Source organism: Dendrobium catenatum, unplaced genomic scaffold (assembly GCF_001605985.2).
Source record: "Dendrobium catenatum unplaced genomic scaffold, ASM160598v2 original_scaffold_213434, whole genome shotgun sequence".
Taxonomy (NCBI): Eukaryota; Viridiplantae; Streptophyta; class Magnoliopsida; order Asparagales; family Orchidaceae; genus Dendrobium; species Dendrobium catenatum.
In genome coordinates, this window is record NW_021531844.1 from 84,051 (window position 1) to 96,231 (window position 12,181).

The 12,181-nt window shown below is 36.3% G+C and overlaps 1 protein-coding gene across 3 annotated transcripts; it reads right to left on the reverse strand.

Annotated features, from left to right (window-relative positions):
* Positions 1 to 3,749: 3,749 nt before the first annotated feature.
* Positions 3,750 to 11,385, reverse strand: LOC110101974 (receptor-like serine/threonine-protein kinase SD1-7). 3 transcript variants are annotated; one of them, XM_028692496.1, is made up of 7 exons: positions 9,906 to 11,385; positions 8,781 to 8,909; positions 6,401 to 6,558; positions 5,998 to 6,208; positions 4,700 to 4,937; positions 4,442 to 4,592; positions 3,750 to 4,352 (listed from the first exon to the last, which is right to left on the reverse strand). In XM_028692496.1, exons 1-7 carry the CDS (start codon positions 11,191 to 11,193, stop codon positions 4,041 to 4,043), a joined length of 2,487 nt encoding a protein of 828 aa, XP_028548329.1. In that variant the 5' UTR covers positions 11,194 to 11,385; the 3' UTR covers positions 3,750 to 4,040. The 3 variants fall into 3 exon arrangements, with proteins under 3 accessions (XP_028548329.1, XP_020685750.1, XP_028548330.1); XM_020830091.2 differs by having other exon boundaries at positions 6,401 to 6,567; positions 9,906 to 11,379; XM_028692497.1 differs by having other exon boundaries at positions 6,401 to 6,567; positions 8,781 to 8,917; positions 9,906 to 10,037.
* Positions 11,386 to 12,181: the final 796 nt, after the last annotated feature.

A 12,181-nucleotide genomic window follows, 5' to 3' on the forward strand; every position in this document is an offset into this window, starting at 1 on the left:
ATTAGAATTGAATTCGGTGTGGTCTCTTTCCCAAACGATCAATTTCGCTTTGAAAGCTGAAATGCAACAAAATCGGCCTCCACGTTCTCCATATCCTCGACGACATCCACCAGACATCACACAGAATCATACCAAAGGGGGCTCCACTCCAACAATATCTGCTACTAACGTCTCATCTCCCTCACAGATAGCCTAACCTTCTAAGAAGTTGCACCTGGAAAGGATAACAAATTCCAGTTCATACCGATAGATATTGATTAAATGCATATGACCTCTTTGCTATGCTTTAAATTCAATTGTAAGTTTTGATGACTTATTATACTTTTTAGCTCATTATATATTGTTAAATGATTTCATGTTACAATAAAGGATCATGTGTGTGAGATTGACCCAAATTTATATGGTTCTATTTCTTTTTTTGCATTTATTATTCTTTTGTACTCAGGACAAAGTAGTTGTGATACGATTGTATAGATCATGAGTATTATATATAATTTTTAAAAAATGAATACATATGTATATATATATATATGTTATGAATAAGAGAATTGTTTTTGTTGTTTATTTCTCATAAATGAAATTAGATAGCATTGGTTGTTGTTCATTGAAAGATTAAAAGAATAGTTCTTCAAATTTAGATTAGGGGGCATCATAATTGATATCAGAGCTAGTTGTTGAAATAATTGATTATTATAAGAGTTATAGGAATTGATTGAGAGTTGGGTACAATGGATAGTTTATGGTGCATTGCTTTGTATACATAATTGATTGCATGCATGTATTATTTAGATCATACTGAACTGTGCATGTAATCAATCAAAATGGATCCGCTAGAGTCAAATATACCTAATGAGCAATACAGTGAAGCTCTAGTGGGCTATTATTATAATACAGGCAATGGGGGATGCATAATATTAGGGGTGCAAACGAGTCGAGTCGAGTCGAGTTTAGGCTCGTATCGAGCTTAACTCGTTAGTTGGAAAGCGAGATCAAACTCGAGCTCGAGCTCGAGCTCGACAGGCGAGCTCAAACTCGAGCTCGACAGGCGAGCTCATACTCGAGCTCATCTCTCTGTAAACGAACTTTAGCTGGCTAGCCGGCTCGCAAGTCATGGGCGAGAATTTTTAAATTTAGGCAGATTTTTAAAATTTAAGCCAAATTTTCAAACTTAGTCAAAATTTAGAAAAAAAAATGAAATGTTTAACATTTAAAACTTATGTGGTTTTTATTAATTTTTTAATATTTAAATTTAATAAATAAAATAAAATTATTTTAAAAAATATTAATATTTAATCGAGTCTGCTTGCGAGCTCACAAGCCGAGCCGGTTCAAGTTCGAACTCGAGCTCGTTTACTAAACGAGCTCGAACTCGAGCTCGAGCTTAACTCGTGAGCTCGATAAGCTCGGCTCGCGAGCCCATAAATGAGTCGAGCTCGGCCCGGCTCGGCTCACTTTTACACCACTAGTTGGAAGTAGGTGTTGACCCCTACAACAAGCCCGGGAATCTTAAATTTGATAAAGAAGGATCCAATTTAAATATGGATTTCATTGGACTTTGTTATATATTGGTCGAGGAAACAAATCAAATGACGGACACCAAGCTCCTATTAATGGGGCTAATAGGTATAGAAACATTTCTTTCCTATCTATAGTGGGCCATGGTGGTATGGGAAAGACAACTCTCCTGCAACATGTTTATGAAGATAAAATGGCAGAGGAATTCGATCTTAAAATATGGTTTTGTATTTTCAACAACTATGATGTGAAAAAGTCATTGCAGATATTTTGGAATCTCTCAAGAAGGAGAGGCCTCGTTTGGAGACAGTTGAGGCATTTCAAGATAGTCTTCGGACTGAGATAATGTCCAAAAGTTCTTACTTGTGCTAGACGACATTTGGAAGGATGATGAGAAGCAGGATAAATAGTAGAATTTAGGTAACAACTCGAACGAACTCAGTTGCACTGATATTTGCAAAGATAATTAAAAGGAATGAGAAAATAATTAAATTAGTGGCCCAAGAAGAGGATGAGTGTTTGCTGCTCCTCAACTCTCACACATTTGTTGGTGTAAAGAACCACTCCCTTGATGATCATAAAAGAATATATATTTAATTAAAAGCCATTGTTGGAGAAATAGTTAAAAATCTTTTAAGATCTCCATTGGCAACTAAAGTCGTCTGTGGTATTTTGGAGGAAAACTTGGATGAAAGGTATTGGAGTGAAGTTGTAGAAAGCAATTTATTGGGTCAGAATCCTATCAATGTCATCTTAAGATTGAAATTTTGACGAATCATCTATAAGTTTGTTTTGCATTTTTGTTGCATGTTCCCACAAGATCATACATTTGATAAAGATGATTTAGTCTGAATGTGGATGGCATTGGGATTCATTCGGACGTCTCAATGAATGACTATGGAGCATATGAATGTTTTATTTGCCAAATAAGAATCAAACTCCTTCAAACTGTGAAGGATGCCGAGGAGACTTGGAGGGCCAAATTATGTGCCAAGAGGCGAAATTTCATTAATTTAGGAAAAATTCTGATTTCGCTAAGTTCGCAATATGGATGGACGATATGTCAATCGGATCTCCAATCTAGAAAAGAGCGAAATGGCAGATTGCGGCGATTTGGGTCAACCCTGGTTGACCTGGTCGACCAGGTTGATCCAGGACTTGGGTCTAGGCTCAACAGACTCAGTCTGACCCACTGAATTGATTGGGAGAGCTCTTGGGTCTTGGCTTGATCAATTTGATCAAGTCAACCTTCCAGACCCAAGAACCTTGACAAAATCAAGGTCAACACTCCTCTCTAAATTTTATCCGAGAGGGAGGAGAGAGAGAGAGCTGCTTGAAACTCGCATGCCACTGCTTGCAACTCTAGAGATAGAAAATGTGAGATTACACAAAAGATCATCTTTTTTCCTTTTAACAACTTTTAATCCTCATGCTTGAAAATCAAATTGATTGAGCACCTGTATTTGTTTCAAATAGGAGATCTCAGATCTCAAATTAACTATGAGAACCTTATGTACTAACTGCTTGGTTGGGGGTTTAGGAGAAGCTAGATTCTCATTTTGAGTGAAGTAATTTTAGAGTTTCACTATAAAAATTCTTCAAAGTAATATTTATAGAGTGGATGTAGGGCCAACATACAATACTTTGACATTCTTTACTGTTGCTATTTTGTTTAGTTATTTAACATATTGAAATGCTCTGCAATGATTTCAAACATATGATGAACTACGCTTGAAACATGAGAAACTTTCGAATGATTTGAAAAATATTATTTTTTATAAAATTGCTTGGAGATTTAAGAAGTATTTTAAATACTTAAATTTTTTTCTTTAATATAAATATCTTGTTTTTATTTCTTTCAATTAAAGCAATTGACTTCAATTAAAGAATGTGGTGTAAAAAGATTAAAGTATATTTGAATATTTTAGAGTTGTTTGGACTTATTTGGTTGAGTGTAAAGCAAATACATATTTTAATTTTTTTTAGCTTAGTAAAATGCATGCAACATAAATTGAATACAACGACGACTGACGGTGGCAGGTGGTGGCTGGTGAGGGCTGGCGGTGGAGGCAGGTGGTGGGCAGCAGTGGCAGGGGAAGTTGACGGCACCGGAGGTGGCAATGATGGTGATTTTCTAGTGTATTTGAAAATCATCAAAATATGAGGAATTCCAAATAACTGAATTTGAACTAGATGATGAATTTCTTTTACTTTAAAATTTTACTCCACATTCCTTTTAGTTCAAACCAAACATCAATATTTTCAAAATCCCTGCATTTGAAATACATTACACTACTAATGCAGCAAACCAAACAACTCCTAAGTGAAAAATTATTGATCTTTATAAACCCATAATTGCCAGCTGAAGAACATAGCTGTTTACCTACTCTAAATAGCGAACAGATGACCAATAAAAAAAAATTAAGAATACAATGGGAAAGCATATTCTGTACCTATGATCAGCTCTAACTGTTTTTGAATCCTCAAATCACCAGAAAAAAAATCAATCCTCCAAAACTAGTTGGTTATCTTCCTTCAATAATTGAAACTGATATGTCATAATTTATAGTAGTTGATTCTTGTTTGCCTGATGATGAATCAGAATCTACTGGAAATCTCGAAAAAAATCCAGGTTGTTTAGGCTCAGGCAATCCCAATCCACTGTCCCCAGCAAGCATCAGAACTATCCAAGACATTAATGGCCGATCCTCTGGGCGTTCTTGAACACATAACAAGCCAATTTTTATGCACTTTAAGACTTCATCAACTGGAAAATCAGAGTTCATTGTTTCATCAGCTAGTTTCAGGCTATTTCCCTCCTTCCATAAACTCCATACCTGCATCATGCAACAAAAATCTAAAGTTAATATATCAAAAACTAAATAAAGATGATTAATGATCAAATTAATCAGTAATTAGAACTTACATGACCAAGAAGGTTCATGTGAGGGGAAGCGCTGTAAACCCCTCTATTCCTCTTTCCACTAATGATTTCCAGCACCAAGACGCCAAAACTAAATACATCTGACTTTACAGAGAAGACGCCATCCATTGCATACTCGGGTGACATGTATCCACTGACATTTTACATTTCATAAAGTTTAGAATTGTATAAATATGAGCTTGTACAAGTTTATGTGTTGAAATGTAATGAAACCAAGCATTTGTATAGTTAAATACTTACTATGTACCCACAACCTTTATGGTATTGACTTGGGTTTCATCTCCCCCAAAAATCCTTGCCATGCCGAAGTCTGAGATTTTAGGGTTCATCTCTTCATCAAGGAGAATGTTGCTTGCTTTGAGATCGCGGTGAATTATTCTAAGTCTTGAATCTTGATGAAGATAAAGAAGCCCGCGAGAAATACCAAATATGATCTCGTAGCGTGTTTGCCAATTTAATAGCACAGACTTCGCTTTATCTGTGAGATTTTCATTTTTGTTTAGTTGTTTTTTCTTTCAATCATAATACAGATAAGAAAAATGTATATTGAAAATATAATCACCATCATCATCTTCATCTAGCATATGAAAAAGTAAAATGGAAGGATTCTTTTTTTGGGTAAATCAATCAAGCAGATGAGAAAAATTCAAGTTTCCAGTAGCAATTAATAATGAATTACTAAAGCTAATTAAGTGCATGAAGCACAAAAGTTATGCAAGTTTTTAAATTCAGTAATATAATTACTTACAGCTAATTTCAAGATATAATCATTGAGTGAATTTTTAAGTACTGTACTATCTTGTACAGGAAGTTTAATTATACTAAATGCAACGGGTCCCAGTCTTTTTTTTTTTTTAATTCGCCCAATTGGCTTGACTATCGATTTGATTAATATAGCTATTTTGAAGTAAGCAGTCAAATGAATGATGATATCCTAATTTAAGCACAGTATCTTTAAAATTTTAATTTTTAAATATTTTTTAAAAATAATTACATGCAACGTTATATTAGAATCTAGCATAATTTTAGTAACTAAGAAAAATAAGCCGAATAGAAATTAAAAAAAAAAATACAATAAACAAAAAATGACCCATATTTTATGGAACGAGAGGAGAAGTTATTAGAAGCAAATGATGGATATAACTACAATATTATGAGTATCATAGTATAAAGCTATGTACTCATTGTGTACATCAGTTTTTTGAAGGACATGTCACATACTTTATTTCTTTTGAGGCACATAATCATGTGCTCAATAAACAAGTGTGTGGTCTAGACCCGGCGTCCGGAGATCAATTACAACGTGCCGCGTTACTTTTTTTGTTCGATACCGCTGCTTGGTACTGTTGTGTACCGGGTGATGTGGCTCATTCTAGTTGGTCTCCAGACCGTCCGGTGCCCACACAAAATAATTTCTCGTGGTTTAGACGTGGAGCTATGTTTTTTTGTTTGCATCTAATAATTTCTTCAATGCGAGAGCATAGCAAAAAAGTGATAAATGGTGACATTCTAATTAAGTAGAAGAGAGCAAATCATACCAAATAAGAAGGCATCTAAGCTCTTGTTAGGCAAGTACTCGTACACTAACATTCTTTCACGGCCCTGAACACAGCAACCCAGCAATCGGACAAGATTTCTATGTTGTAGTTTGGCAATTAGCATAACCTCTGTCTTGAACTCATCAAGACCTTGGACTGAAGTCTTGGCAAGCCTCTTCACTGCTATCTCTTGGCCATCATCAAGCCTGCCCTGCAAAACTCAATTAATACACCTTATCAATTAACCACATCGTAAACTTAATTAAGAAATTTGCTAATCATCTGACATGATACATTGTTGGGTGATTAACGAAACAATAAGAAAGGAAAAGGTTAAACAAATAAAAATCTTAATGTAGATGCTTAATAAGCATTTAATTACTAAATATGTTAAATTACTCACCTTATAGACAGGACCAAAACCACCCTCCCCAAGCTTATTTTCTGCTGAAAAGTTGTTGATCGCAGCAGTTATTACTTCCAGAGGAAAGATAGGCAATTCAAAGTCATTGTCTATTCGTTCTTGTTCTGCACTGCGTTTATCATGAAAGGAGCTCGTGCCTAGCATTCCTATTGAAAAAGAAGGGGCCATTTTATTTTATTGAACATATCGACCTCCATTCAAAAGTACAAATTAAAGAAGAAGTTGCAAAAAATATAATTCCTCTTAAAAATTTTCTCATATAAATTATTCCGAAATTTTCTCCAAAAATTATATAGGAATCTCATTCCAAAGTCAAAATTTTATACTTTTAGTATAAGTCTGCTATGAATTGAAAATTGTTTTGACATGAAATGTTGCTCTGTAAATAAATAAGTCTGTCATCAAAAGAGCCTTGCTCTTCAAAATATGTAAATTTTGATATAAAAAAATCTTGATATGTTTTAGAAATTCGCAGTGATGAAAATTAAATTTTTGTATATTAGCTTTTCACAAAGATCTACCACACATAGAAATAAGAAAAAAAAAAAGCGTTAGACCACAAATTTTATACGAAGAACCTGAAAAGAAAAAAAAATGATGAGGTCTTGCCGATTGAATTTTTGTAAATGTGAGGGAGAATGCTGAAGATGCAATAGCTAGATGATATTAATCTGACAATGATGATCAACCAATGGCCGTTAAATGATGGTGGATAGAGATGGTGGTCAAATAAGGACAATTAAGTGATGGCAGTCAAACAACAATAATTAGGCAACAGTGCTCGACAATCGAATAATGTGTTAGCTTTGTGTGAAATTTGATTGTGGTGATCAATCGGGTGATACTATTGTTTCGGACCTAAGTTTAGTTTGTTGAGTTTGCTGAGGGGTTGCAAGGGATCTTTCCTATGCTTGGGTTCGGGTGCTTTGCAACTAAATTTTTTTTCCATATAACCATACAACATTACGACATTGTGTATCCGATCGCCCCAGCCCTGTATAGTTTGCTTGGAGAAAGACAAAGAACTGAGCATGTGGCATTGAACCTCGGTGCTGTCAAGCAGACTAGAGATAAAGAGTTGAGCGCCTCGGCACTCCAAACTAGTGCTGCGAGACTGACTGACAGTTTTCTTTCTTGTTTTTTTCATTAAGGGTTGCGTCACTTTGTGGTTTTGTATGTTTTCTCTTTGTTTGTTCATAAAGAACGGTGCAGAGAATAAAGACAATGAGAGATGAAGAGCGGAATGATATCCATACTATTTCTCCCAATTTTTTATAGTGAATTTCTTGATTTGGTGTGGCTAAGTGCTTTTTTCCTGATTTCGGGATTTTCCACATTAAATCCATGTGCTATTTTTTGTTGCTTTATCTATTTCTTATTTTTTTCCGCTGCGTGTTTTCTTCCCCAACATAATGGCTGTCAAGTGACGGTCTAATGATAGTAGTTGGGTAATGGCAGCCGTATAACAGTGGTCGACAGTAAGATGATGGTCATGTAGCAACAGTCAAATTAATGACAACAGTTGGAAGATGAGATTCGAATAATGGTAGTTAGGCGACAACAATGATGACAGTCGAGTTACAGATGAATGACAGTAGTTGGGATATGGTAGTCACATGATGAAAGTTAGGTGAAAATGGTCAAAGATTGGATGACGGCAGTCGAGCGACCGTCAAATGATAGTAGTTGGGATATAGCAATATACTATAAGTTTGCCAAAATCGATTACAAATGATTTTGATTTTAATTCTAAAAGTTCCCAATATAAACATTATTACAATATTAAGATAAGTAAATTTTCTTAAGGCATGTCACCTCAATTATTTTAACATATAAATATGAAAATAAGATTCAAAATTTTATTTAAGTTTAAAGTTTTGATAAACCATATAAAATTGAATTAAATTAAAAATATATTGCACATAACATAGTTTTAACTTTCTAATTGAAAATAAACGGCTTGATCATGAATTTATCACGTATAAAATATCTTCTCAACTGGCATTTTTTGCCAAACTAAATGAATCTGACTATTCAAATAAAAAAGATTAATTTAAACAGACCAAATCAAGCCTATATAATATATTTATATTATTTTTAACTTTAAACATAAATAATAATAATAATGATAATCAATTCGGTGCCAAACTATTATCAGTTTGTAGCCGTACCTAGCAATGAACACCTTTATATGAAAAAGACTTGTTTCAATAAGCATATTTATGCTCTTATAAGCCATTGTCATAAAGCTTTGTTAATGAATTTTTTAATAATTTCTGGCCCAGAAATATTACCATATGCACATATGAACAAAAACGAAAGCCTAAGAAATATGAAAAACGTGCGCATTTGTACTTACGTCGCCTTTTACTTTTTCTTCTCCACATGCACCAACCCACACCAGCAAGCAGAAAAACTCCCACAACAATGCACGGCACGATCACAGCCGTCAGTTCACTCGTATGATTATGTTCATCTGATGCTGGCCCTGCGTTACTATTGCAAGTTATAGCAACACGGTGTTAACACATTCAAATTCAACACAAATACTTTTATAATGCCGACAATTGATATTAATGCCTTTTGAATACTTTTTTGATTCTTCCCTAACTTGGGAAAATATTTATGAACGGTTGAACATTGAGAGCAATTGCATTTGATTTTTAAGTTTAATTTTCTTAATTACCTTATTATTATAAGTAATGCTTTAATTACCTTATTATTAATCAATAAATTGTATATAATCATATTATATATTAAGTTTGCTAATGGGATTGATTAAGGCTTTGTTTGGGACTGCTTTCTTAAAATTTTTTACTAAAATAATGCTTTAAGAAGTAATAAAAGAATCGTCCAAAATGAAACCTAAGATTAATGCAGAAGAAAAGTTACAATTTGTAGGCAGATTTGCATGTTAGGATTCAGTCAGTTTGGCCTGATGTATCAATGGTAGCCTCACTTGCATGTTTAAAATAATTTAAAAGATAAAAAAGAGTATTTGCTACTGTATTTTACGTTCAAAGCTTATGGAGAATGTTTTTCATTGATAAGTTAGGCTTTGTTTGGGGCATTTTAAGTTTTAAAAGTTCATTTCACAGCAAAAATTTCATAAATATTATTTTTTGTCAAAAATAACCTTTTAAAAACAGAAATTTGACAAAAATGCATTATCTTTTAATAATTATTTCTCTTACTAAGAAAAACAATAGAAAAGTTGTACTAAATGAAACCTTAATCAAATTGATTTTTAAAATTTTATTTTAAAAATACAATATCAACTCACCACCTATGTACATTAAGATGTTAAAAAAAAAACATATTGATTATGATGTTGATATTTCTAATATGAAATCTACATACGTGCATGCATTGAATATAAGTTGAATAATCCTGGTGATTGCAATTAAAATATATAATTTATAAAAAAAATTGTAAGCTATTCAAAATTTAACTCTTGATTTTAGTTTTTAGACCGAGTGCTTACCCAAATCAGCAGCCGCGACACGCACATAGACATCCTGCCCGCCGATAGTGTAGAGCCGCATGTCAACAAGGTCTGCAACCCACATCAAACACCCACTCCCGCTGTTGAGATTCGCCAACGCATAAGCCGTGCAGGAGCAATTCATCAAACACCTTGTCTTACACCCGTCCAGCCCTAAACTAAAATCAACAACAGCCTGCGCCGTGTCCGGCACCTTTGCCCCGCTCACCCTCACGAACCCATCCGTCCCATTCTTGCAATCCAACGTCGTCTTCCTCCGGCATCCATCCTTTCCCTCCATCAGCGCCCAATTCGTCGGGTTCCTCGGCATGAATCCCTGCACGCATTCGCAAACCGGCGACATGTTTGGGTCGCAAACCCCGTACGGTCCACAGGCTGCGTAGTTGTCGCACTGGTCCCCTGGCGCTTGCCAGAAAAAGTTCCAGCGCTCGGTATCCCATAGCCAGATAGCGCGTTGGACGTGTCCCGACTGGTTTAAGAGCAGCCTGGTCACGATCGATGAGTTTTGAGTGTTGAAGGAATAGGAGACTTCGTTTTTCGTGTTGATGAAGCTGAAGCTGAGATTAAACTGAATGTATGTGGTGGTCTCCGGTACACCGGAGAAATGGAGGCCGTCCCATGGGCCGCTGCGCCAGATCTTCCTCAAACCAGACCAAAAGTACAACTGCGGGTCGCCGTTGGTATCCATGGCGGCGATGTAGCTGCTTGAGCTGGGATCGGTATCAGATTTCCAGGCCGACACCGTTCGATTGATGTGAGTGTCGAAATTTACTCCTATCTTCATTCCAGGAATAAGGGTATCGGTCGGGTGGTCGAAACTCTGCCAAGCGAAGTCGTTGTCGCCGCTGTTGACATTACGGACGACGAAGTTTCCATTGTCGAGCAGCTGCGCGAGAGGGGTAGCGAGAGAGGAGGTGGTTTGGGAGGACCAGACGGGTAAGTTGGTGCTGCGATCTGTGATGATGAGGGCACCGTTGCGTGAGATGGAGAGAATTCCGTCGGTGGAGTTGCCAGCGACAGGGGAATCGCGGTTGGCGACCCATACGATGGTTTGGGTTTTGATGTTGTTGTACCAGATGCCAAGGTAGGAATTGGCGGTTCCAGCGGGGGTGAAGAAGCCGAGGGCGAAGAACTTGGCTGATGAGATGAGGGTTTGGCCGCCGGAGAGAGGGGTGGTGGGGGTAATGGTGTCGCGGGCGGTGGAAGATGGAAGTAAGGCGAGGAGTAATGAGGCGAGGAGGAAGGAGGTGCAGCCGATGTTTTTCATTATCGTCTGAACTGCTCGATTGATGTTCGCATGTGCGGTAATGGAGGTTTTACTTCCTTTATGTTCCGAGTGGAGTTGGTGATCGACGCGCACGACAAGGTTGACGACTCTCAGTTGAAAACAAAGGAATTCGTCATGTATGTGTGTGTGTCTATATATACGCCAAGTTACGTCTCTCGACCCATTTCTAGATGGAAGCTTGCTAATAAACAATATAAATAAATTGAGCTACCAAATTATAGCCAAAATTTGATTTAGTTATTTTAATGAAGGATTAGAAGGTTTACCGTCTTGGATTGAGACGCAGGAGGCAAAATTGGCGGCGGTCCTCGTTTATGGAAGTTGAAAATACAAACGTAGCTCTTATGAGGCTGGCTCCACCGTAATATGACTATGTGCAATGTGAGTAAGGGCATCTCCAACCAACCTCCAAGCGCTTGAATGATGTCCCTGGCCAGCTCCAGCGGAATCATAAATTTCCCGCTATTTGGCTGCGGGTAAACAGTGGAACGCCATATTATATGGCGTTGCACTGTTGATCTCCGCCACTTTTACCTCTCTACCGAACTTGCCGCGGGAAAAAAGAGACGATCGTTACCTGCAAAAGTGTGAAAAGTGGAGTTCAATTGGAGATGAATATCAGCATTTTATAGTTTCACGACATTTTGGAGTGAAAAATGAGATTTTCCGTTGGAGATGCTCTAATTCAAAGTTGAACTATTTCAGGGTTACTGCAAGTTAAGGCACCAGAACAACATAAAGATAATTTTGCAATCTACTTCTTCCGTATTAATTATGTTATTGTAGTAGTACTATTGCTTTTTATTTGTTGCATTACTTATAGCAAATGCAAGATATCATATATAAAGAAAAATAGGAAAATACATAGGGACAGCATTTATGTAGAAGAAGCAGTTTTATAGATGGATCAATAGAATACTCTGTTATGGGGAGAACGCCGGCTCATGTTATAATTTTCTTTTGAGTT